Source organism: Neopsephotus bourkii, unplaced genomic scaffold (genome assembly GCF_033783945.1).
Source record: "Neopsephotus bourkii isolate Nb327-2 ecotype Australia unplaced genomic scaffold, CSIRO-AGI_Nbou_v1 NB_1768, whole genome shotgun sequence".
Lineage (NCBI taxonomy): Eukaryota > Metazoa > Chordata > Aves > Psittaciformes > Psittacidae > Neopsephotus > Neopsephotus bourkii.
The window spans coordinates 8,680,177-8,707,006 of record NW_026902242.1 but is presented as its reverse complement, the minus strand read 5'-3'; the positions used below and the strand labels follow the sequence as shown (position 1 = coordinate 8,707,006).

General features: G+C 48.1%; 1 protein-coding gene across 1 annotated transcript; it reads left to right on the top strand.

Annotated features, from left to right (window-relative positions):
* Nucleotides 1-5,794: 5,794 nt before the first annotated feature.
* On the top strand, nucleotides 5,795-26,438 carry ITM2C (integral membrane protein 2C). The gene is given in 7 exon segments (XM_061379306.1): nucleotides 5,795-5,834; nucleotides 5,837-6,093; nucleotides 17,430-17,567; nucleotides 18,311-18,499; nucleotides 18,796-18,906; nucleotides 22,642-22,792; nucleotides 24,067-26,438. Coding segments are annotated over 7 exon segments (978 nt in total). The 3' UTR covers nucleotides 24,159-26,438.
* The last annotated feature ends 392 nt before the right edge of the window (nucleotides 26,439-26,830 follow it).

The following is a 26,830-nucleotide window of genomic DNA, read 5'->3' as shown; positions in this document are numbered from 1 at the left end:
GTTTGAGTGTCTACTTGTAATCTGGGGTAGCTACTTGGAATTTGGGTTGTCCTTGTTCCTGAGCATAAAGGTGTTCAAGTAGTATAAAGGGACAAGAAGAGAGTATAGAGCTTGCTTTAGCTAGCTGCATGACTACTGGGCCCATGTAATGAGCTAGATTCGAGCTAATCTAATTACCTCTTTCATTGCTTATCCTTTGGCACCTAATGGTGGTGAAGTCCAGTTGACCCTGTGAAGCATTTTCTTCTCATCAGGGAGCAGCTGCCTTCTATGTCATATGAGATTAGGCCAGCTTTCAATGAAACAACAACAAACAGTGAGGGGTGGGTGAGAAAGGTTTCACAGAAGCTTATTCTAAGTGTTTCGCCATTCAATACTAGTTCTTCTAGTACTACTTCTTCTTGATCCCAAAGGAGGCAGACTCTGGCAGAAAGGATTTGTTTGTGGCTGGCAAGCTGAGTGAAGATGAAAGCCCTGAAAAGTCCCCTTCATGACTGACTTCTGCAGGGGGACCTCCTTTTAATCCCTGGCCTGCAAGATCACAGGGCTGCAGTGCTGCTGCCATATTCGTGAAGCTGGAGCCCTGTCATGTGAGCATACCAGACACTAAATAGGAGTGAATAGCTACAACCCTTTTTTCCCCCAAAGCAAGCCAGCTGTTTTTCCTCACTCCCTTGGAAGATAAACCCAGTTTCCATATTTCCATGTTGTCAGCTGGGTTTCAGGTTCTACTCGTCATCATAAAGTTGTCAAGGGTAGTTAATAGTAGTGATAAGAGGGGGCAAATATAATAGGGGGGACTATGTAATTCCTTTAGCCCTATACTAATCACTTATATTTTTCTAGGGCTGAAACAGAGTAGAGCTAAAGGTTCCTAGAGTAGGTGTTTTATGTTCAGCTTCTTTAACACTTGAATGTGTTTCACCTGGTGAGTGCAGGGGGAAGTGGGTAGATCATCGCTTAAGACTAAGAATAAATTTTGGAGCTCCTTTTTTTCTCAATAATTTTCCTCTTGGAGCTGAGGAGTAGTGGCAGATATGCCTATAAATAAGTTGCATTTGTTCACCAGAAAAGCTGATGGCTGGGTGGCCCAAGCCAGCCAGATGGGTGGGAGCAGTTGAGGGTAAGGTGGAGCTGATGAGGCCATGCTCGGGGCTGTGTAAAGGTGGCTGGCCCAGAGTAAACGAGGCTTCTGGGGTTCGAGAAGTCAGCTATCCTAGATAAAGATGCCTCTGGTCAGGGTTTGGAGTAAAGCTATTTTTGGTGAAGGTATTTGTAGATGACATCTTTGTTCCCTTGTACTTGGGACTTTCGGAACAGAAGCATGGCAATTACTAGATGTGGCTTGCTTTGGCTTTTATTTCATTTGGGCTGCAAAGGAGAAGACACATAGCAAAGGCTAGATCGGTTTCTGCCAATTGCTGACTCTGAGCGTACTTGAACTGGCATAATATGTGCTGATGCTATAAATAAAAGCAGTTCTGTCTCTTGCACTCAAAACTCTTTGTCAGCCATGCAATGCTGAGATTTTGTTAGGTATTAATGAAGTTACTGGTATGCGTAGGATGCCATGTGTTGCTAGGAGGGATGGCAGATTCTTTCCATGTGACCCAGTTTGCAGTAGGTTTGGGGATGACAAACAAGGTGTCTGAATAGAAGGGTTGATGCCTGAGTCATGCTCCCCAAAAGAAGGCAAAAAAACTAAGGACGTCCGAGTAGTTGTTTGGCTTGGGTTCTTAGTGACACATTTTACTCTGCATGTCTAACATACTGGCCATGGTTTTGTTGTTCTTGGGTTTTCTCATCTTTCTGGTGTCTATTTGCAGTGCTGCACTGAAAGGCAAGGTACCAAAAGGAAATACCAAATCTAAGGAACCAGGGCAAGAAGGAGGAGTTTGTGTTGAAGTCTCCATCTCCTAAGGATTGTTGGTATTACTATCTCCTGTGATACTTCATCCCTCTTGGGTTCAAGGTAACGATAGTTTTCTAAGCATGTAACATAAAACCCTGAGATGTTCATCAAGATCTGCTAATTAAAGAGACAGCAGACATGTAGAGGATGTGGCTCTCACAAAACACCACAGCAGTTACCTCTGAGCTTTGAAAACCAGTTCTTCAGCAGTCAAACTCCTGGACAGGGATGACATTTTCTTTCCTCCTTCCCATTGGGGAAGGTGCTTTTATTCAGTATCATGCTTCTTCCTCTTCACTGTGTTCTGCTCTTGCCAGAAAGTTGCTTATTCAGGCTGAGCATGCTCAGTCACTCTTAGCAAGCCCTGAAGAAGTAACTGAGACATAAGAAGGTGGGGTGGCCTTTGCTCACTTTGCCTGTCTCTTGCTTTCTACCCAGCTGATCAGGCATAAGAAAGGAATAGTATACTTTCAGCATATTACTGAGTTCTGCTCAGTTTTACAGCACGCAGTCTAGTACAAGCCCTTACTGGAATAGCAGTGGAAAAGCAGAATGATTTAAGGACTCTAAATTTCACATTTTCTTCCATCCTGATAGAGTGAAGGAATATTAATACACCAGGCTAACCTCTGAAATAGATGCAGCTCAGTAAATAGCGAACATACTGGGTGGCTCGAAATACATTACGTCATTTACCTTGTGCTCTTTCTTTAATGTTGGGGGGGTTTTTTTCTACATAGAGTTGTACTTTTTTGCATGGTGAAAAGTGGCAAGGTAGAGGATGTATCAGTTTCTCTAATAAAGGTTTATAAAGTCGCCACCAATCCATCACTTGGGAAGCGCTATGGTGCTACTCTGCTTAATGAAAGATCAGTGAAGGAAATTGTTCCTGGTGTTCAACTTAATTACATGCAAGAGATGGAAACTTTGTTATCAAAGACTAATAAGGTGACCCTAATGAAGTCAGTGAGGTGGCAGTTTTAAACTGAAACCTGCTTAATAATAGAAAAGACAGTAGATTTGAGCAAGATGCTTTATAAGCAGCATGTCACTTCTCTGCTGCAAGGCAAGAGACACGTTTTAAGCTGCGTTAGCAAGAAATGTTAAGTTCGTTGTCAGTGTTTATCCTCTCAGCCTCAGACTGAAGGGCCTGTAGCTGGAGGAGACTTCCTGTTGAAGAATTCTTTTAGTCTGAATCTCAGCCTGTGGTGACTGGGGTGACTTTTCTTAATGCTTATAAAGCCATTTATCCCCTTATGGAACTGAAGTCAGGAGATGGCTCAGTGACATGCTGTGAATGATGCTAAATTTTGAAACATTAAATAAGATGCTTAAAGTTTTAGACCTTGAATGTTGACCCATTTTATAATCATTTGTGTAGTTATAATTTTTTAATACCTGTTTTGGGTTCATTGTTTTGCTGAGAATAGCTTCCTCACCAATCCTGCGAAGGTTTTTCTTGTGGTACAGTAAAATTAATATGAGTATTCCAGTTGTATCCATAAACGCTGCAAACTGGTAGATTGTTCAAGGCCCTTGTGCGTATTTCCATTTGAAACAAGAAAAAAATAGGTTTTAGAAAAGCTCTTTTGTAAAGTGTATGTCGAAACTAGCAGTATCCTGCAGGATTCCTGGCCTCATGTGGAGCGGTTTTCACTCTGTGGGCGCTTTTGGGGGCCAGTTCATGTTTTACAGGGTGATGTTGTTTAAGCTGTGCCTGGGTATGAGTTGCAGCACCAGTGGGCTCTCATGTGGGGCTGCCTGATGGAGAAGAGCCAGACTGGTGCAAGCAGACTGCTTCCAAGCTGTGAACAGGGAACTACCCAAACACATACACTGATCTTAGTCTTGTGTGTTTATCAATGCTGCTTTCCACTTAAAACACGAATTTAGCTGTTGTACTCCAGAGAAGACCCAGTTTGATTTGGTAGTTGACAGCCCAGCACCTGACTTGCATAGAAAGGGTGACAGGACATGGGGGAATGACTTTAACCTGATAGAGGGGAGACTGAGGTGAGACATTAGTAAGAAGTTCTTCCCTGTGAGGTTGCTGAGGCGCTGGCACAGGGAGCCCAGAGAAGCTGTGGCTGCCCCATCCCTGGCAGTGTTCAAGGCCAGGTTGGATACAGGGGCTTGGAGCAACCTGCCGTAGTGGAAGGTGTCCCTGCCTGTGGCAGGGGTTGGAACTGGATGAGCTTTAAGATCCCTTCCAGTACAAACCATTCCATGATTCTATGATTCAAGCTTTCTGTGCCATTTATGTATTGAGAGATTTCACATCACTTCTCCCCAGCTGTCATCCTGGCTTTAGATTTCTTCTCTGTGATGTGCTGCCCAGTGGTCTGGAGACAAGAGAGGTAACATGGCCCATGGGAAGAGTGTAGCCAAACAATCTGAAAACACGCCCAGGAGTGATGAAGGGGGCAGAATGCAGGATAACCTGGTGCATTGAGGGGATTTCTACCCTTCTGCTCTTGTTCTGGATGTTTCCTTGGTGTAAGGCTAAGTGTCATTTAGGATAACCATTATTAGAGTAGTTAGCAATTGCCTTGTAGCTTGTCAGAGAAGATCCTGATGGTGTATCTTGGTTTGCATGTTGAGTGTGAGGTGTTTGGAGTGTGAGCACTCCCGATGTCGGAAACTCAGGACCGTCTTGTCTTAATTTGAGCTCCTAATGAGGAGCTGTTTTGGAACTGCTGCCCCTTATCTCTGTGTGAGATAGAACTTGCAACCCTGATGTAACTTCTACCCACACGATGGGATGCTGGGGGAGACTGAGTGGCTCTAAATATTGAGCAGTGGCAAGTCAGCACTATGAGCAATTGTTGTGAGTCAGTGTTGAATCCCTGCCAGAGATGCCTTTTGCAAATAAAACTTAGCACTAATTTATCAATGGTTTAGTTCACAACATGATGTAAAGCACTCAGTACATAATGAATCCTTCTGGGTCGAAAGAAAATGCTCATAACGGCTTCATTATAAATAAATACCATGTTTAAGTGGACTGAATCAATGTAAGGATATTGCTGTTTCTCTGCTGCCATTTGCTGCTTTCCTTACTACCCACGGCTGGCAGAGAGGCTTTTGTTAATGTGTTTTTTTTACCAGTTTTGTTACTTTAAAGCTGTCAGCGTGTTCTTTACGCCTGTCTGTGCTGTGCTAGTGCGTCCTGCCTACAGCTCGATAGTGCCCCACTGTTCCCGCTGTTCCTTTGCATCAGCAGCCCCTCACTGTCAGAGCAGCTCTGCTCCCCACCCAGCATTTAGTGGCACAAAAGCAACCACCCCAGTTCTCTTGTGCCCACCACACTTTTCTTCTGTTAGGAAGGGCTTTTCTAGATCATTGTCCCCGTGGTGAAGGTAGTCCATCTGTTCTGCTGCCTCACACTGGTCCTGGAGGAGAGACCACCTGAACCTTCTCCATTCTTCCATGGATTCAGGTCCCAGGCCTTGAATCAAATGGCAGCTTTCCTATGGTAACCTTTGCCCTCTGTGTGCATCTGCTCCAGGCTGATGCATCCTCAGGCCTGGTGAGTTGTTTCAAGTCTGTGGCTTGTTCTGTTTGGTTTTTTCCATTGCTCAAAACCTGTGACACGAGGCCCTCAGTGACATGGGTTAGTGGTGGCCTTGGCAGTGCTGGGGAACAGTTGGACTTGATGATCTTAAAGGTCTTTTCCAACCTGGTTGATCTGTGATTTGCTGACCCCATTTCAGCAGTGCCACTTGCAGAACTGCAGGCTTCACGCCACAAACACCCAGGGCTCCCCGGGGCTGCACCCCTCATCTCCTAATCTTGCGGTGGGGCTGAGAGCTGCATCCCGAAGCTGTCACCGCAAGAGCCGGTGGTGGCTGGCGGAGGGGGAGCGCACCGCTTGGGGCTGCGATGGGGCAGCAGCCGTGGGTGCCGCTGGCTGGCAGGTCCCTACAGACAGGTTCAGCCGCCGGAACCGCGGGCGGTGCGCTCGGGCACCCCGGTGGCTGCACAGCCCTGTTTGCCCGCACAGCCCGAGCCCCCTCCCCGGTGCCGGCGGCGGCTCCTCCCCGGGGCGGTGCCGGTGCCGGTGCCGGCGGCGCGGTCGGCGGCGTAGCGGGGCCATGGTGAAGATCGGCGTGCAGCAGCCGCCGGCAGCGCTCAAGCCGGAGAAGGAAAAGGCGGCGGGGGGCGATGGGGCGGCGGGCGCCGTGAGTGCGGGGCGGGCGGGCGGGCCCCGGCCCTCTTTGCGACGGGTTTTCCCCCTTTATTCCGCTTAGCCGAGCTGGAAGGGAAGGGGCGTGCGGGGGATCGGGGTCTGCTCGCAGCCGCTGCTGCTGGGGGAAGTGGAGGTGTCCGGTTGGATGGACGTTGGGTCGCATCCTCGGGGCTGTGCGGGCATCCGGAGCTTGAAGGAGGGAGGGATGGGGCTGGGCAGTGCCACCATTGCCTTGGGCACTGGAGTAAATGGGGAAGTGGTATCAGAACTCATCCCTTTCATCTAAGTGGTTTGGGTGGATGTGATTTGGGATTGATCATATGTGGGTGGGTTTCACATTCTAACAGCTCTTTGAAGGCTTAGGGTTGGCATGGAGGGAGAGGCGAGAGGAGCAAAGCGGCTGGTGCTGGAGCAAGATGGGAAGTGAGGGGATAAGAACACAGGCAGCTGTCTAGATGCTTTGCAATTTCCAACATGGGGGTTGAGATGCTGAAGTTGAATTGCTCTCATGGGTTCAAGTGATGGGTATGAGGAGATCAGATCCTGTCGGGTGCAAGGGGAATGAAAATGATGGGTTGAATGAATGCTGAATGAAGGCAGATGCAGAGCAAGGCTGGGGCCTTGGGGCAGAGTTATGTCGAGTCCATTCCAGCCTGTGTGAGTCATGGGCAGGCACTGGCAGGCAGTGCTGGGCACATACCTGTGGTGGTGGTACAGATGGTGCTCGAGGAGCGAAGGGTGGAATAGGCAGTGTTGTGCTTGGCCAGGAGTTGAGTGCTCCTAAAGTCCTTTGTGCTAGAGAACCCCCAGCTTGCACCCTTCTGTGAGGGTGGACACACTGGGGTAGGCACCAGACTGCATAGAGGGGACGGTGTTGTCCACAGAGGTAGGAGTGACCCACAGCATCAGGTCTGCCTTGTTAGTGTGCTCCTGTATCAGAGCAGGAGACTTACATGGCATTGCTGTATTCCTCATGAGTGCCTTGGACTGTGCATGAAGCTTGATCATTTACCGAGCTCTAACACCTCCCTGCCTCAAGAAATATGAGCTCTGGTTTTGCTCCATTCCTGCAGCAGTGCAAAGCATCCCCTGCTCTGGAGAGCTGATCTGCAGAAGGGGCTTCAGGAGATGGCTCAGTTCTGCAGGGAGTTCAGGGAGTTGCTTACACTGGAATGATCTCTCACATCACTCACGGGTGTGCTTGAAGCTCTCAGCTGTGCTGTCGGTGTCTGAATGTGCTCAGTCTGTCATGGTTTGCATCTGTTAATCGAAGGGCTGGGAGCTGTGTAATGGGGGAGTGTGGCCAACTGTGACTTCTTGGTGACTCCCAGGCTTCATTTTTCCTAATAACAAAACACAAGAAGGTGGTAGGTTTCTCGCTGCCTTTGATGCCTGACCAGGAAAGTTGACTGTCACAGTGGACTTCCAGCTTGTGCTGCCATAGAACCGGCTTTCTGCAGCTGAGGAGTCAGTCGTTCTGCCAGAGGAATTTAGTTGGATTAGGTAGTAAATAAGACATTTTGGGTTCTTTATGTTGCCTTGGGCTGTTTTCTGACTCCTGGAGGGCAGAGTGTTGTTCTTTCAAGCCCATGTGAACTACAAAGGTACTTAAAGGCATGAATTTAGTTAGAATAAAGACTCTTCAATAATCTCTTAATTCCAGTGGACAGACATGTAAGAAAATCAGGGTAAGGCCCATGGCAGGAGCAGGTTGTGGTGGGTCAGTGCAGCACGAGTGTGTCCAGGGAGCAGCACATCCGCTGACAAGACGGTGGCCTTTTCCTGAAGCTGTTTTTCAGGGTTATCTGTGACACTGGGGTCTTCAGTGTAGTTTGTACTTGGCTGGACCAAATACAAGCTTTGTCAGATACCCACCTTGTGGGCTTAGCGTTTCCATAGCCAGGCTTTCCTGCCATGCTCCTTCTCCTGCTGCCAATAATTCCTGTTTGTGTGTCTTTCCCTAGCTGCCTTGCAGCAAAACGGCATTGGTGACATGCAAACAAGATGATCTGCATTCCTTTCCTCTTTGATCTCACGACTTCAATCCCAGTGATAGGAGCCAAAGCTGGGAAATGATTCAGTGCCGGCTTCCGCAGCCTGTGAATTTTGGCAGGTGCTCCGCGAATGCAAAGATGGCAGGCAAGAAGATGTCTGTGATGCTAATGTGTCCTGAGAAGCAGTAGGTGAGGAGTCCTGACAGCAAGCTCACAGGTGCTTTCTCCCCTGTGCAGCTCAGTTTGAATTGACAGGAATATGCAATTTTCACTCACTCAGAAAATTCATGTGATTTTGAGGCAATTGCAACATTTTAAGGGCTTATAAAAGCAACAATCTTGCTGTCATTAGTGAGAGCTGGGAAGAGGCAGCAGCCTCGAGCAGGAGGCAGTTTGAGGTTATGCAGTCAGTAAAATGATCTTTGGAAAATACTTTCTCAGATGCAAAATAGTATTGAGTGAGGGGCTGTTTAATTGAACCTCATGAGTCTGAAATGGAAATAAACACACTATGTCTTTAACTCCTTGTTTGAGGAGTTAAATAAGCTCCTTTGTGATGGAAGTTGAAATCCAGAGGAACTGAGTAAAGCTGATGGCTGGAGCTCTCCAGTCAAAATGTGGGTTGGGGGATTTTTGGTTGATTCCTTGTAAACCCCTCTATCACTTGCAGCCACTTATTCTGCAGACACAGTACAAGCCTCTGAGAAGATTGAAATGATCTTCATCAGCTGTAAATGCTAAGTATTGGAGGGAAGGGGTGCCTCTCATCCCTCTCGCTGTGTATGTAGTGGAGACTGACTGCTCAGCTGCCCTGGCCAAGGGCTTTGCCATGGAAGTTGTGAATGCTCCATACTTGGCAGTGTTCAAGGCCAGGCTGGACAGGGCTTGGAGCAACCTGCTCTAGTGGAAGGCGTCCTGCCTGTGGCAGGGGTTTGGAACTGGATGAGCATTGAGGTCCCTTCCAACCCAAACCAGTCTGGGATTCTGTGTTTCTGTATCCTGGAGTTACCAATGCAGTGATGCGCAGAGATGGGCTGCAGCACATGGGGCAGGTGGAGGAGCAGTGGCCATGCAGGCATCTCCGCTGGGTCTGTAGAGTCATGCCAGGTTGGTGGAAGCTGCTGTGCCAGTCAATGCAGTGCTGGGTTTTGTGAGTGACTTCTTTGCAGGATGCTGTGAGGTTATAGCAGATGGTGAGGGAAGGGGATGTGAGGAAAAGCCTTTTAAACAGGCTTGCTCTCAAACCAAGCTGTAAATCCAAAGAGGGAGAAAAACAGCTGGCAGCAGCATGAATTGATTGTGCTCATTGATAGGTTTGAAGGCTTGAGTCCAGGCTTAATGCTGCTGAGCTGTGGGTATTCTCACCATGTCTTGATTTAGGGATCTAAAAAGGACAGATAATTAATAGAACTGCCTCCTGTAACCAAAGGCTATTCCTGGCCTTTGCCCAGCCTTCCCATATCCACATGGGCTGAAGTGATGACTTCTTTTTGTGTCTTGTATGGAGTCACCAGCTTAAAAAGAAACGTTGCCACTGCTACTCAGTTCTCCATCTTCTGGGAAAAGGGCTGAATGGGGAAAAAATGCCCCCAGACCCTTACTGTAGTGAAATACTAGACTTGAGTCATCTTAGCAGACTCTGGACGTGAATATTTGATATTCCAGCTGAGTATGACAAAGGATCTGGCTAAAACTGGTGGGGGATTAGGAGAGGGAATGACTATTTCTAGCAGAAATGTTATAAATGCAACTGAATTTGGAAACACAGAGATCTCTTTCACCCAAGAGATGGATGTGGACTTAAGAGCTGCAGACTGAGAACCTTGGGAATGTCTGTCTAGAGGTGTGCGTTCTCCCAAAGCTGGAGGAGAGCTGAAGCCAGTGATGTGTTGCACATAGGAGCTCTTCAGATAGTAAGAACCTGTTGCTTTTACCTGCTTTGGGTGCAGCGGTTTCTTTGGCAAAACGCAGAGAACTGAGAAACGCCTTGAAACCAAAGCAGTTTTAATGGACAAAAATGAACTAAATGCAAGTATGGCGTGGAAGCTTTGCTCATGTGTTAATATTGTAGCACTGTAGGTACCGTCAGCAGGACAGGACCTCCTTGCTCTGCGGTAAGAAGCCTTGTGCTGTGGAGCGGTAAGCAGGAGGCTGGTTTTCAGCCTGTCATTGTACCGTGCTGCTCATATGGCTGTTTGGGAAGGGGTGGCCTGGCAGGTGTTGTGTGTGAATCACAGAATCACAGGATCAATGAGATTGGAAAAGACCTTTAAGATCAAGTCCAACCATTCCCCAACGCTGCCAAGGCCACCACTAACCCGTGTCACCAAGGGCCACATCTACATGGTGTGTGAACACTTCCAGGGATAGTGACTCCAGCACTGCTGTGGGCAGCCTGTACCGATGCCTGAGCACCCTTTGGGGAAGGAATTGCTCCTAATACCCAGTCTAAACCTCTCCTGGCACAGCTTGAGGCCATTTTCCTTTCATCCTATCCTTTGTACATGGGAGAAGAGACGAGCCACCTCCTGGTGGCTGCTCAGAGGAGGGGAGCAGTGCTTCCAGGTCTGGGAAGATGGAGCATACTGGAGAATGCATTGTCCTTGTGCACAGTTATGCAATTCTTGCTTTTGCGCTACGCTGTCTTTGCTCATTAATGGGTTTACAGGAGAGGGAAAAGGCATTTTCACTTCTGGATGGGTATTTTCTTCCAGGTAATGTGTGGGAACCTAAGCATGACTCTTCATTAGGGACTGTAGTGATAGGACAAGGGGTAATGGGTTAAAACTTAAACAGGGGAAGTTTAGATCGGATATAAGGAGGAAATTCTTTCCTGTTAGGGTGGTGAGGCACTGGAATAGGTTGCCCAGGGAGGTTGTGAATGCTCCATCCCTGGCAGTGTTCAAGGCCAGGTTGGACGAGGCCTTGGGTGATATGGTTTAGAGCAAGGTGTCCCTGCCCATGGCAGGGGGGTTGGAACTTGATGATCTTAAGGTCCTTTCCAACCCTAACTATTCTATGATTCTATGTCTTGTTTTGTTTTTAATGCCACTGTTACCACTTGAGGGAGGAACTGTGTTGAGGGGTTTGGGTTTTTGCCTTTTCAGAGTTGTTTTTCCTTGCTGCCGTCCGCTACCATTGAAGTCAGTTTGAACAATAGGGCTGAGAAAGGTAAATCTGCCTTCTCTCTCGCTGCTGTTAAACTAGACACAGTTTCTTTGTGGTGAATCTCTGAGTGTAGGACTGGCTGTCAGGGTTTTCCTATGCTGCTTCTGGGAGAAGAGATAACTGCTGTCAGTGTTCTGAAAGGGAGCAGTGACTTCATCTTCTGGTGTGACACTGTGGAATCCTGATTTTCAGCTAAGAGGCAAATGTTGTAATCCGAAATCTGGTTTCCTTGTTACGTGCTTCAGCTTGAACTCCAGTAAATGCTGGACTCTGACCCCTCTGTTCAGAGCAGACAGTACAGGTTTACAGCCCAATGCCCCCTCTCATCTTCAGAGCCAGCAGAAGGCAGTACTTTGGCTGTTCCAGCTCCTAAGCATCTTGGCCATGTCTGTGTCCTCCTTTCTGCTGCCCTTTTGGGAATCCGTTACCTCTAGAGGAAGAGTGAGGTGGGACAGTGATGGCCTAGCTGGCCACAACCAGATCAGCAGTGCTTGGCTTGCCCTTGGTGACATCCAGTTTGCTCTTGGCTGTTTCCACCTGCCTGACTGTAGGAGCTCAGAGATGGGTGCTGTAGTTCTAAACTGTACATTTGTTTGACCCCAGAACTATCTGATCATGAAGCGATTGCCTGATTTCAGCCTGGGGAGAGGTGAGTCTATGACTGTTGGAAGGGCGATCTGCACAGCTCCTTCCCAAGCACATGGTCCCACTGTCGTGCCGCAGCCATGGCTGTCATGCCATGCTCATCACTTTAGTGAGCAGTCAGGCTTTTGGTTTGCTTCTTACAAAGCCACACGTGAAGGTGGAAGCAAGCAGGCTGCTTTTGTGCAGTCTGCTTAGCATGGTATGCAACTGGTAGCATTTTCACTTTGGGGAGGAGAAGGAAGACTCGGCTACACCAGGAACAAGCTGAAAGCTGTTGGCATTGCCTTGCCTCCGTTTCTCAATGTTCTTGAATGCTTCTGGCATTGGTTAAAGAGTCAGGTGTCTGCCCACCTGTGTATGTCTTTACCTTTGAATCAAGTCTCTTTGCCTAACCTTTGATTTAATAGCTTCCCCTATTCCCAGGGCAGCTGCTCTCCTTCAGTCTTACTTGAGCTGACTTTTAGATAGACTTAAATAGATCTAGCTGCCTCTGGATAGGTTTTGAGACCCAGTGTCGAAGCTTAACCTTCATTCTCCTGGGGAGAATTCCTATTCTTTTAATGCCACCTCCCACTTCAGTGTTTCCAGAACCCAACCCTGGCCTTCACTTTGCTGTGCTTGCTCCTTCCCTTTCCCAGGTGAGGTCTGCCCACGTAAATCAGAGCCTTTTAGCTGTGGTGGTGGAGCTGCTGCAGCTCCTGTTGAAGAGGGAGAAGAAACAGCCCCTCAGTCCAGAAAGGGATGGAAAAAGCAGAAGAAAGGGGGGTTACATCTGTCTTGCTGGTGAAGAAGGAAGGTATGATCACTAGCGCTCAGGAGCTCCCACGTGCTAGGCTGCATTTGTAACATCCTGCTGTCTTTGTCATAGAGCAACAATGCTGGGTTTTAATTAGCCAGTGGTTGGCTTTGATATTCTAATCTCCAGTGCTGTGCAGTGACTTTGTTGGTAGTCACATGCCGTGGCGTTGTGTAAAGATGTGATTAGATTCATTTGTTGCAACCTTTTTGCCTTCGCTGTGATAGTCTCTTAATTACAGGCTTCCAGGCATCCTTGAGTCCAGAGCCATTGTTGAGTTCCCTGTGGAAATGCTGCTGCGTGCCCTGCACAAGCGCTGCTGAGTGCTGTGTGCAGGGACTTTGGTTGCCTTGGAAACTATGTGCCATATATATGTGTGTGTGTGTGTGTGTGTGCCTTACTGCTCCACACATCAGCACATCATTTTCTTTTCAGACCTGAAGCATTAGAAGCTCTTCAGCCTGGAAGAGCGGCTAGAAACTGCTCATGGAAAAGGAGCTGGGGGTGCTGATTGATGGAGCTGATTCTGGCCAGGCAGCCAGAAGGGCCATCAGCATCCTGGCCTGTATCAGCACCAGTGCAGCAGCAGGGCCAGGGCAGTGATCATCCCCCTGTGCTGGGCACTGGTGAGGCTGCACCTCAAATCCTGTGTTCAGTTTTGGGTCCCTCACTACAAGAGAGACATTGAGGTGCTGGAGTGGGGCCAGTGAAGGGCAATGGAGCTGGTGCAGGGCCTGGGGCACAAGTGTGATGGGGAATGGCTGAGGGAGCTGGGGGGTTCAGTCTGGAGAAGAGAAGGCTCAGGGGAGATGTTACTGCCCCCTACAACTGCCTGACAGGAGGATGGACCCAGGAGGTGGGTGGGCTCTGCTCCCAAGGAACAAAGGATGGGGTAAGAGGAACCAGCCTCAAGCTGTGCTGGGGAGGTTTAGGTTGGATACTGGGAATAATTCCTTCCCTGAAAGGGTGGTTAGGCATTGGAACAGACTGCCTAGGGCGGTGGTGGCCTTGGCAGTGCTGGGGAACGGTTGGACTTGATGATCTTGAAGGTCTTTTCCAACCTCATTGATTCTATGATTCTGTGATTCTCCTTCCAGGTAAAGGGCTTGTTAAGAGACCTCTTGTTGCTGGTACCGAGCACTGACTGTGACTCTCTGCTAGGGCAGTGCTGTTTCTCCACATTTCACTCCCTCCAAGCAGAACTGCTCTGAAGGACAAGACTCATTGTTCGTCTGCCAGAGGAGCCTCTTTTGGAGCATGGGAAATGCTTTGGCAGATGCAAGGATGAGCTGCATTGCTGAAGTGGTTTTATCTCCCTCCATTCCTCTCCCCCTTCTTGTCTTCCTTCATCTGCCTCTCCCTGTATGTGGTCTCTCACTTTGCTTCTCCAGAGCTCTAGCTTGGCAAGTGCTCCAGTCTCAAATGCTGGCTGGCCACCCCTGCTTGCTGCCATTCAGATAGCACTTCTCTCCAAACAGCATCCCTCTGAGCATTTCCTTTGCATTGGCATTTCTCTCCTTCCTTGTCAGTTGTCAAAATCACACCTATTTTTAGTCGCCCCAAGCTTCTTTGCCTGTTGGGGTGTATATTTAGGCACTTGCTGAACTGTGTCCCTTGTTTGTCAGGCGCTGCTACACCTAAAATGGAAGATTTCAAACCTGTGTGTTTCAGAAATGCAGGAAAAGTGGTTTCTGGAGAACTCGGAGCTGTTTGCAAAGCTGAAGAAGCAGGAACAGGGTGTGAGCTGATCCCACCTCTGCAGAGATGGTGTGCGTCTCGGGAGGGAACAAGACATAACACGACACCTTTAATTTCCTCACTTCTGTCAGCTTCAGCAGGACATGACTGATGAAAGAGCGATAGAATCCAATGCATTTTTCATAACCTTGTACTGTATTCATGAGAATTATCAAAGGCAGCATGTCACTGGGTATAGTTCTTGCTAGCAGCTCCTGCTCATTTTGTGTGTCCAAAGGCTCAGCACTGTGAAGCCAGGAGAGTTTGCTCAGCTCCAAGTCCTTCTCTCTAGGACTGCTGTCAGACCAGTGTCTGCCCAGCCTGTGTTTGTGCTTGGATTGCCCTGACCCACGTGCAGGACCTGGCGCTTGGCCTTGTTGAATTTCAGGAGGTTTGCACTGGCCACCTCTCAAGTGTGTCAGGGTCCCTCTGTATCCCATCCCTTCCCTTCAGCATTCTGACTGCACCACACAACTTGGTCTCATTGCTGAGGGCACACTGATCCCTCTGTCCGTGTCACTGGCAAAGATGTTGAACAGTGCTGGTCCCAGCACCGACCCCTGGGGAGCACCACTCGTCACTGGTCTCCACATGGACATGGAGCCATTCACCACAACCCTCTGCGTGCAACCATCTGGCCAATCCCTTATCCACCAAGTGGGCCATCTGTCAAATCCATGTCTCTCCAGTCTAGAGACAAGAATGCTGTGCGGTACTGCTGCGAAGGATTTCCTGTTGTTTAAAGCACCCACATTCCTGCTGCCAGCAGTGGTGGTCCTGCAGTAGGAGGAGGCATGCTGCACCATGTGTGGGACAGCAGCCTGTGGAGGAAGCTTGTTGGTTGTTCCAACGTGGTGAAGATTTGTTAAGCTACTGTTACTGCAGGTTGTGCCCTCCTTCATCCACAAGCTGTCAGCACTGAGAACACCTCCTGCCCGAAGTGAAGGGGAGGGTTTGGTGTATGGGGATTTGATTTGTTGTGGGGTTTTTTTGCTGGTGTCTCCTAACTTGCTTCAGGGCAAACCTGTTCTTCACTTGGCTTCTCCCACCCTTTCCCAAAATGCAAAACTCGGGCATTTTTCCCAAAGCCAGGAATCCTTTGTATAAAGCCAAACTCACCTCTTTTAATGGTGGGAGCTGGCATGTCTTGCTATGTCCTTGGCTTGCCTCAGTGTTAACAGCAGATCTTTATGTTCCTCTTCACCCTCACTGTACTCTTTCTCCAATGACACGTACCTGGGGAAATCCTTTCCTGTGAAACCCTTGACATGTAGCATGACTTCTGTCATGGCTGTTCATGTCAAAGAACCTCTGAACTTCTAGTTATGAGATTTATTTAGCTGTTTTCTTTGTGGCTTGTCACAGTTCCTGCCCCTCATCTGCAGAAGGAGAAGAAGGGAGAGATTGGAAGTGAACTTAAATGTGGCATTTTTCAGTTTGCTCATCCCTTTATTTGCTGGAGGAGCAGCAACAAACTGATTATACCATTCTTTCGGTATAGGGGGCTGGTGGTGAATGGAGATGCTGCGGATCTTTTAAAAGCCGGGATGAAAGAGAAATGAATATAGATTAATTTCCCCTGGAGGTGTGCTGGGATTGTAGCTCTCCCAAAGCAGTTTGGTCTTTTAGTCTTTGCAGTTATCAGTCTGAATGTGGCTAGAGAAGGGATGAATGTGGGTGGAGCAGTCTGTGCTGGCTGGAGCAGAGCAGGTAGCAGAGGTGTTGCAGGATCCTGTTCTGTGCCTCGATGGAGCAGGGGGCGATCCCCAGGGATGCTGGGGTTCTCTAGCCTCTGGGAAGGAGCAACCTGATGCCTCCAAGCCTGGGACTGGACTGCCGCTCCATGGCAGGGAAAGGGGAAGGAGGGTGGCAGGGACCCAGGGACATCTCCGCTTGGGGAGATAACATCTGCAGCACCCTGTGGGTTTTGGCTGTGGTACCCTGGAGAAACACCTCTTTCTTTACAAAGTGGTGCATCGTAGAAATGAGAGGCTGTTGTTGCTTTTAAATCTGTTCCTCCAGTTCATACTGGTCTCTGGCCAGCCGTGGACAGAGTGTCTTTCTAGTCAAACACATCAGATCATGTATCGCACAGAGGAAGCCTTCCCTGGTGCCTCTCTTCCCCGTCTGCCTGCTCAGCTGAGGGCAGCTTTTTGTTTGGAAACAGGGCATTGCTGCACCAGCTTCTTTCATCTGCCTCTGAAAGGCCCTACATCCTCCTGATTAACATTCAGAGAGTTATTTTGGTAGTAAAAACAAGAGCATCCTAGGCTGGCATGAGTGATCCCCAGGAGGTAAATCTGCCTTTGTGCTGCCCTCCTTTTTGAGGGCTGTAATGGGGTGAAGTGGCTACTGTCTGTATGGACTGTGGAGTGCTATAAGATGGCAGATATGTTTTCTTTTGATGCTCTGACCATATTCTTAGAAGGTGTGCAGGAATCTGCTTGAAAATGAAGCTGACATCAACACAGAGGCTTGGGTAAGCTCACCCCAGCAGGGCCAGGAGGTTTCTCTCTGAGATGAGTCATTTCCACCTCAAATTTCCAATGAAAACTTCACCTCAAAAATGTTGTGCTGAAGAATTCCACCATGGCAGCATTTCCGTAAGAACTTTTGAGTATAAATACATAAATGCTGGAACTGTTAGTTCCTGATTTCCCTTTTTTCAGTCCGTCCTTACTGCCCAGTGAAACAAAGCTTGACTTTGTTCTGAGCAGTTGGTGGGAAGCAGAGTATACATTTATATGTGTATGTTCATACACACACTTTAATTTGTACATATATATATTTATATATATAAATATATATTTATATGGGGAGTGAGGGGAAGAGCAGGAAGTGTTTTCCTCTTGCCAGAATACTGTCAGATCTGAAGTTGCTTTATGGGATGGTGCCTGCCACCTTCAGTGCACACCGCAAAAAGCCTTTGTTGTACTTTCTGGTCCCTTGTAACAACATCTGATTGACGCTCTCATTTTTACCTTGCAGGAAGAGCCAGCACCTCCGGTGCAGGGCCGGAGGTCATCGCTCAGTGGAGTGTGCTACCTGACCATGGGGCTCCTTGTGCTGCTCTTGGGCTTGGTCTTTGCATCGATGTATGTGTACAGATACTTCTTCATCACCCAGGTGAGTCGGGAAAGACCTCTGGCTCTTCAGTTGGAGCATCCAGACAAGCTGCTTCAACCTTTGAAAGTGGGAGTGCTCCTATTTATTGCTTTGCCCTATGGTAACTCTGGAGCAAGGCCTCTAGGCATTGCAGATTGAGGCATGTCTTAAGGATCATGAGGAACGACTCAATGTCCGGATGTAAACCAGTAACAAATGGCATCCCTCAGGGGTCCATTCTGGGGCCAGTACTGTATAGTGTCTTCATCAACAACACAGTGTATTTAATGAACATGCTTTCAGCAAGTTTGCAGATGACACGAAGGCAGTTGGTGCAGTTGGCATGCCCAAGGGATGGGAAGCCATACAAAGGGACTCTGACAGGCTTGAGAAGTGGGCCCATGTGAACCTCATGAGGTTCAACAAGGCCAACTGCAAGATCCTGCTCCTGGGTCAGGGTAACCCCAGTATCAGTACAGGCTGGGGGACGAAAGGATTCAGAAGTACCCCTGAGGATAAGGAGTGGGGGGTGTTGGGTGATGAGAAGCTCCCCATGACCCAGCAGTGTGCGTTTTAGCCCAGAAGCTCCCCATGTCTTGGGCTGCATCCCCAAAGTGTGGTTGATCTTGAAATATCTTCAAGCATGTGTTTGAAAAGGGTTTTTCACCCAGTGTGAGTACGATTCTTCCTTTGTTTGCTGTAGCTGTTAATGGGGTGTGGGATCTGTGAGTATTGTCCCTCTAACCTGGATCTTATCCCCACAGCTGCCCCGCGAGAGCGTCTTCCACTGTGGTGTCCTCTATGAAGACTCGCTATACTCACCGTTCAGAGGGCAGCTGGAGCTGCATGAGGACGTCAAGATCTACATTGAGGAAAACTACGAGCAGATCAACGTCCCAGTGCCTCGGTTTGGAGGGAGCGATCCTGCAGATATCATCCATGATTTCCAGCGAGTAAGGAGCTCCTGGGGCCTTTGGGGGGTGTAGCATGGGGCTGAGCACCAGCACCATGCCATGCTATCACCGTTGTCCAGTATGTCTATGATGATCTTACTACTGAGCTGTCCTCCTTCCCAAGACCCTCTCTGAGGTTTTCCAACCAGCTCATCTTGCTGGGTAGGGAGCCCTTGGACATGTTTGTCCTTTAAAGCAGTTTCCCCACTTCCCTGAATTCTCACTTTTTACCCATTTTCACTGCCACGTTCCATTGCCAAGGGCTCAGTTCCTTAATTTCTGTGCTTGGAATGCAGGGTCTGACAGCTTATCATGACATAACGCTGGATAAATGCTACGTCATCGAGCTGAACACCACTATTGTGATGCCTCCTCGCAACCTGTGGGAGCTGTTGGTTAACGTGAAGGTACAGTTGCTGTCCTGCTGATTTTGCATGCTCTCCTGGAGTTGGTTTGTGGATGCCAGCTTGGAAGGCCATGGGGAATCAAAACTGCTTTAAGTCAGCCTTGGCTCTGTCAGAGCTGAGACTTGATGTAGAATGAAGGCCTCAGTGGGTTTAGCTCAAATATGAATGTACAGACAGCATGCTAACATTGGCATAACAGATCAACCTGACAAGGAAGACATGGAGGAGCGCTGTTCCTTCCCTCTGTTCACTGATTGTAGGAATCAAAGAAAGGAAAAAAGAAACATTCCCTCTTTTCACTCTTGCTGTGGTTACCGCTGTGGTTTGCCGTTTGGAGAGCTCTTGGTGTCCCTTGCAGAGTACCAGGCCTTGAGCTTTCATCCTTTCGGGGGGCACAGCATCACACTTGGACTCATCTGTTTTTGCTCACAGCTGCTATTAACTGGGTTTAGTACCAGCAGTTCGGTTCAGTTCAGAAGCCATGACTGAAAGCAGTTGTCTTAACAGAGTGCTATTTAATCCTAACAGCAGGGGAAAAATCAAAACAGGACTTTCAAGACTGCAGAAGGTGCGTGTCTGTCTCAGCCTTTTGCAGGTAAAGCAAAGCACTGAGCCTGGGTCTTTTACTCCCTTCTGTGAGGGTCTATTTGAAAGTAAAGGGGAAGGGAAAGAAAAAGAAAGGAAAGGGGAAAAAAAAGGAAACCAACAATCTGACTCTCTCTCTTTCTTAAATTGCCTTTTCTCACTTGCTACTACATGTAGCGTGATGAACTTTGTAGGGATTCAGAGGCAAAAGGTTGTGCCTTGAGAGATGCCTGATCTCCAGTCCTTGTTCAGCTCCCAGCTTGTTTCCTAGCAGTCCTTTCACGCACTGTGACCATCTGGCAAATGTGCTGGGAATCCTGCTGGTGTATAGCATGCATTTACTTACAATTCATGTCTGTCCAGGGCAGGTCACCAGCCCCTGGGGCAGAGGGAAGTGGGAAAGGCAGGATTGCACCTTAGGGACATAGGTTTGAAGTGTTGAGCTTGGTCTTGAGCTCAGAAACAGTTTCTTCCCATGAGGGCGTTGAAGCAGTGGAACAGGTTGCCCAGGGAGGTTGTGCTGCCTCCTTGAAATCCTTGGATTTCAAGACCAGATTGGGTACAGCCCAAAGGTCCCTCCCCTCTCTCTTCTTCATATCCACCAGCAGGGCCCTGTGAGTAGCCTGTATCAGGAAGAGGGCGCAAGTTTGTTCCTGCTGCAGGGACCTTCATCACCTGATGACTTGCCCCACTGCTCACAAGTGCTCCCGTTTGGATTCTGGATGAGCTGCATTGGTTCTTGGACTCAGAGACTTTTGGGTTTTTTGCATCTCTGAATCCAGTCAAGTCCCTGAAGAATTAGACTGATTTCCAGCTGTCAGTCTATGTTTCAAGTGGCTTCAGTCCTGTTTCTAAGGGCGAAACCTTAGTCTCGCAAAGAACATTAGTGGCTTGCTCCAGCAGACTGTGGCAGTGCAGGGAGTCACTGAAACCCCTGCTTCTTTTTCCCTGAGCAGCATGGTGCTAGGGTGCCACTTTTCAGTTGACTGTCACCATGTATGCATTACCAGGCCTCTTGCGTCTGATATTTTTTGCCTGTAGGCAGCTCTGCTGCTTCCTGCAGGCTTTATTCCATATAGGTGTGTTGGTTTGATGAACGGCCTAAGTATGGAAGAGAAAAGGATGGGGGGATGCTCCCCTGAGCAGCCCTAGGAAGGTGGGAGATGAACCACTTAAGTGATGGACAATCCACACCTTTTGCAGGATGCAAGATGCTCAAAACTTCAGTTTTGTTAAAACTCTTAGCAGAGAATTGAAGGTATCATCCTTGTTGCACAGTCCTGCCATAGGGGGATGATTCCTGACTACTTCAGCTGCAACAACTATTTAAATCTGAAATAACAAGAAATGGGTTGTGTGCATGTGTCTTTCTCTAAGCCCTCTCACCAGATCAAGGATGTGGCCAGTCCTGGGCCCCAGCCCTGGGTGTTAACGTGATACCTCCTGCCAGTAACTGGCATGTATCGTATGCCATCTCCTTCACTCTCCCACCAAGAATCAGTAATTGAGTTTCTTGCAAAACTGCTGTGTTAGGGTAGGACAAACTTCTACCAATCATCTGGTCCTCCAGCAGAGGAGAGCTTTATTGATCCAGCAGGCTATGCCAGCCCAGCAGCACAGCATGAAGTTAAGACAGCATGTTTCCAGGTACATCCCTATGGAGATAACTGGGTCTGTGGTGGAAACTGAAGATGTAGTATTTGAAATAGTGCTGTTGTTGCTTGCTTTTCCCCTTGATTGTATTTGTATTTGCCCAGGGATTTGCTGTTTCTTTCATTTCTTTAACTCATCTTAAGCAAAAGGGACCAGAATTATTTACTTTGTGGCCTGGTTAGCATCTAGTCTGCTCAGAAGTGGCCCCCAACAGAAGCTGTGCTTCTAACACAGCTGGTTATTATGGAGACAGACTTTTTAGCAGGGCCTTTTGCAACAGGACAGGGGTGATGGGTTTAAACTATAAAAGAGGGGAAATTCAGGCTTGACATGAGAGAAAAACTATTTGCACTGAGGGTGGTAAAGCACTGGCACAGGTTGCCCAGAGAGGTTCTGGATGCTCCATCCCTGGAGGCATTCAAGGCCAGGCTGGATGTGGCTCTGGGCAGCCTGGTCTAGTTGAAGATGTCCCTGCTCATTGCAGGGAGTTGGATTAGATGATCTTCGAAGGTCCCTTCCAACCCAAACCGTTCCATGATTCCATGATTACCCATGTCCAGACATCTGTAAGATGGCCTGGCACCCAGGAATCAGCTTGCAGAGAGTCTTTAATGCCAAGCAGATTTCCTTTCTGCAGGGAAAGAGGCAGCCTCCATCCCTGGGATGCTCCCAGGTGCCCCATTTTCTCCAGCCCATGGTGACTTTCTGCCATGTCCCCTGTCAGACATTCTGCACATCACCCTGGTGTTCACAGTGACCTCCACCCCAGCAGCAGGGAGCTCACACGTCCTGCTTTGCTTCAGCTTGCTCCCTGTGTGAGCTGCCTTCCTGCACTGCCCTGGAGTCTCTGGATGATGCCCCTGGGGGGGACGGAAGTGTGCTGAGAGCTCTCTGTCTCCTGAGCACTAAGCATGACCATGCAGGGCAATGTTTCTAAATACTGTGCCCATGGCTCATCTGTAGTCTTCATTCCTCTGGGCTATAGGGCCAGGAGATCACTGTGGCTGTGCTGAATGAAGCGAGGAGGAGGGGGGGATGTGGATAACTTGGGAAACTGTTGGAACCTGAGCAGGGCTGGCACTTCTGGATTCTGCCTTTTGAAGTAAATGTAAAAATGCACATTTTCAGTGCAGTTCCTGGCATTCTGGTTGAGTTTTGATCCCTCTCCAGAGCAGAGGGATCCAAGTTACAGCTTTGCACACCCACCTTTAAAACTGGGGTTAGTTTATAACAGGGTTGAAGGCACACTGGCTTCATCCCCTAAATGAACATTAATTGTTTGGATCTAATCAGTTGTGCGTGCTCTGGGCTAGCAGCATGGGACAGTTTACTGGAAGGAGAAGGAAGCATGATAACTGGACTCGGTAAGTGGAGTTTGAGCCATCAAACATGGATTTTTAACAGTGTGGCTGTCCTGTGCACTCTGTGTGAGACAGTTCTGTTCAAGGAGATGATGGCACCATTTGTGCTTTATTCTGGTGGAAACTGTCATTTCAGAAAGGGACATACCTGCCTCAGACATACATAATCCAGGAGGAGATGGTCGCCACCGAGCATGTCAGTGACATGGAGCAGCTCGGCTCCTTCATCTACCGCCTCTGCAGCGGCAAGGAGACCTACAGGCTGAAGCGGAGGAGCACAAAGAGACGTAAGAGCCTGCCATATTCCGTGTCCTAACTCGCTTTTCCCAACATCACAGTTGTTACTGCTGCTGTTACAGCCCTGCTGGCCTCTTTGTGGTGAGAGGAGAGGTTTCCCTGGGGGTGTAGGCAAACAGGAGATCTTTGGAGGTGCTTCCCTCCAAAAGGGTTCATCTAAACCCAAACCTGGGATGCTGCTGCTGCAGATGGGTGCTGGCTGCTGTGTTTCTATTGTCTATCCTAGTAAAAGTATTGAGATAATGGTTGCAGGAGCCAGCAAGTCCTTTACATCTGGGCTCGTGTGGCTGAACCAATAGCAGTGCTGGTGGGAACTGTATAGAAAATTTCCGTCATGGAGATGTGCTTCAGTGGCAGCTAGTCAGAGCAGATTAGATCTGCAAATTACCTTTAATTAATTGAATTCCTAATAATATGGAAAAAGTTGTGAAGAGGGAAAATTGGACTACCTGGAAGCGATTCCATGAAAATCATCCATGTGTATCTTATATGCAAATGATAATATTGCTGCAGAACACTCCTTGGAGTCTTTGCAGCAAATATTTGCATCAGCAGTGCAGTATTTGTATAAATTTGGGTTTAGATAGTGGTGTACTTAAAGGCTCACCTGTAATCAGTTTGAGTTTGGGTCTCTGGGGAAGCAGCAGGGTGCAGAAGTCTCCATAGCTTTAGGTCGTGGTTGCTTTCCCAATGGGAGCTGCACAGTTTTGCACAGGGCTGCTGGCATGCTGGCTGCTGCACTCATGGAGTCAGGGCACAGTCCTGTTGGTCAGCAGGCCATCACTGGTGGGGTTGCTGTAAGAGCTGCCAAGAGTTGAGGTCCTGCAGTTTAAGGGCATGGGGAGCATTCCTGTTTTCCCAGAGAGACTGGGGCCATAGCAGGATCAGTGCATGAAGGGATACAAACCGCCAGAGGGGTGGCTATTTTAAGCCCTCCTTGGGTACACTGAGAGCTGTGGTCTGTACCAGCCTGTGACTTCTGGTTCCATGAAGCTTTCTGTCTCTGTGATAACACTGAGATGTTTCAGCTGAAACCAGCTGTTTCCGGGCAGTTCATGGCAGCTCTTACTGCAAGCCCACAGCCTAGACAATGTGGTGGTTCTTCCAAAGACCATGTTACACTGCTTTTCCTATGTGCTGTGTTATTCCTGCATTTCAGTGTTCAGGAGTTGCACCTTGTCTGCTTTCCTTTCCCCACTCACTGCAGCTCTTACCGATTACCACTGGTTGAATTTCCCATCTCCTCTCTTTCAATCACTTCTAGGCATCAGTCGACGCGAGGCTGGAAACTGTCATCGCATTCGTCACTTTGAAAACACTTTTGTGGTCGAAACTGTTATCTGTGGGAAGTCATGAAGCCACTCTCCAGATGTAACTTTCCTTGGCTTTGCTTGCACACACATGCACACACATGCTCTCGGTCCTCTCTTTAGACATGGTAATCTTACTTTTTTTACTCCTTCCCCTGCTTGTGCAGCTCTAACCTCTCGGGTCCATCGCAATGGATTCTCTTCTCTCCCCGCTACCTACCTGAGATGTCTGTTGGGCTTAAATTTACACAGTGGTTAGAGATAACCCAGGAGTAGACACAGCTTCTTTCATGCCACAGGATGGGAATCTTTTGGAAGCAAGCTTGGTGTAGAAGGGATGCCTGAGAAATAGGAGTGCTGGAAATAGGTGGAGGGATTTCAGGCTGGTGTAGTGCTTTGAGGGTGCTGTGGTACTGGGGCGCAAGGTGCATACATAAGAGGAGGGCTGATGTTTTAGTGCTGGTATAATGACCAGAAATACGTAACCAGGTGCACTTAGAAAAGAATAGTTGTGATGATACAGACAGTGTGGTTCAGAAAGCATAGCAGAAGGAGGGTTTTTGCATCAAGCCAGAATCAGATTTTCAAACACTGAAAGCAGCCACCGTGTTATGGCTCCTGGATTCACCCCTCATGTCTCCTCCTGAACACATTATGGCTCAGTGTGACTCATGGAGCAATGCAGTGTATCCTGATGGGTGCTCAGGGTGGTCAGGAGGCCAGGGCAAGGAAGTGGGTTGGGAATAATACAAATGACACAGCATGTCCCTGCTCCTCAGCCACAAAGCAGAAGGTGAATTGCAAGGGGGTTGCCCTGGTTCTAACATGCAGTTGCAGCTGCTCTGGATCCTGGGCAGATCTGCTGTCACTTTGCCTATGTAAAAGAGGTGAATCTTCGACATGAGGTGCCAAAGCTCCTCACATCACTGATGTCTCATCAATAGGCCATGGCTGTGGGTGGAACCGGGTGGTTTACTCCAGCCCTGTGTCTGTCCTGGCTAGCTCTGCTTGCTTGGGAAGATTATGTTCATGCGTCTGTCTTCCAGAGTTGTCGAGATCCCATCTATGTGCAGATGGGGTGTCATGCCTTTGTACAGAGTGGTGTCAGTAGCAGAGCTGGGAGTTACTGGCAAGTGCAGAAGCAGATTATTTTAATTCAGTGTTTTAAACAATGTGTGTAATCTTGTTTGTCACCTCTGACAGCTGGTTTCATAGTGATTACTGTAGTCCAGCCATGTATCACATTATCTGCAGGCAACGTTGTAGTACAGATATTGATATGAGGCACGATTCAGCAGATCAGTATACTGCAGAGGAACTGTGTGATCAAAACTGCATTTCTGTTGATCATCAGAGAGATAAAAATGCAGATTAATTAAATATCCTTCCCTCTCTTCCATAAATATAGTTAAAACTAATTAGGCTCTTGAAATGCAGGCAGGTTTTTGGCTTCAAAGAATGGGGTGAGTTTCAGCTTGGCACATTCTTGTTAACTGGTTTCCAGCAAATCTGGACTTGTTCACCATCTGCTGAAATTCAGGAGCTTGTTGTTTTAGAAGGAGAAGGATCAAGTAAATGCAAGTACAATCATTAATTCAGCACAACCAAAAAGTGAATATATTTTGGAATAAAACTTTTAAGTAATAATACTTTGAGTTAACTGTGTGAAAACAAACCAGGATCTCTAAATGGTCATGTAATGCAATAGGTGTGAGTGTGTCCTTAGTGCTGACAACTTATTTTTCTATATAAACACAGTGAGCTATAAACATCAATTTTTAACAAGTAGAGGAGGATGCTTTGGTTTCATTCAGCTTTAAGCTTGATGTAAAGTGAAGCATTATGTGCGCTTCATGCAGGTTGGTCAGGAAGGTTTCCCACTGCTAGAGGGGTATTTGCTTTTCTAGCATTGTGTTTTTCCAGTTGTAACTTGCTGCTAGCCCTGATCTTTCATTGCTGACTGGATGACAAGGAATGGGTAAGAGAATTGGTTCACTTAACGGAAGTGCTGCAGACTGGTAAATTTAAGCCCTGCATTTACTTCTAGGAGCCTAAGCCTGCACTCAGGTGAGCATACAGACCTTTTTCCCCCCTTCCTTCTGATTCTGCATGAATTAACTGGTCATTGAATATGCTAACTCTGTGCAATCCCGCAGCTGTAAGGACAAACCTTGGTTCTTTTAAGGTGAACTAATGTGGTCACTGTTTCATATGATGAGAATGCAGTTGTCTAGAGAGAAAACATAAGATGCTTTGTATATTTTGTCTGGTAGGACTCTTACTTCTTAGGAAAAATCCATGGGATAATAAAATCTTTTACCTCCGATCTGTAGAGTGTGTGTTTGTTCGGAATGAAGAGCATGTGCTTGAATGAATTTCAGAATGAAAAGCACAGCATGGTGCTGTTGCTCATGGGAGGCAGCAGCTGGATCACCCTGGAGGGGTGATCCATCTTGGAGCTGTGCAGTGGGAGGATGCTGCAGTGCAGAGGCCCTTCCCCACAGATGTGTGGCCCACTGTGGAGCCTACCCATGTCTGCAGGGCTTTTCCCCTGTCTTTGCACTTCCCTGGGAGACCCAAGGGCAGCCCATGGTGGGATGGTTGCTGCCTGATGGCCTGTGAAGCAGGAAGGTAAGATACCTCTGATGCTTGCTGGTTGGTGTCTGACCTTCATACTCAGCCTTGCTTCTCTGGCTGCCTGACTTCAACATAGGAATT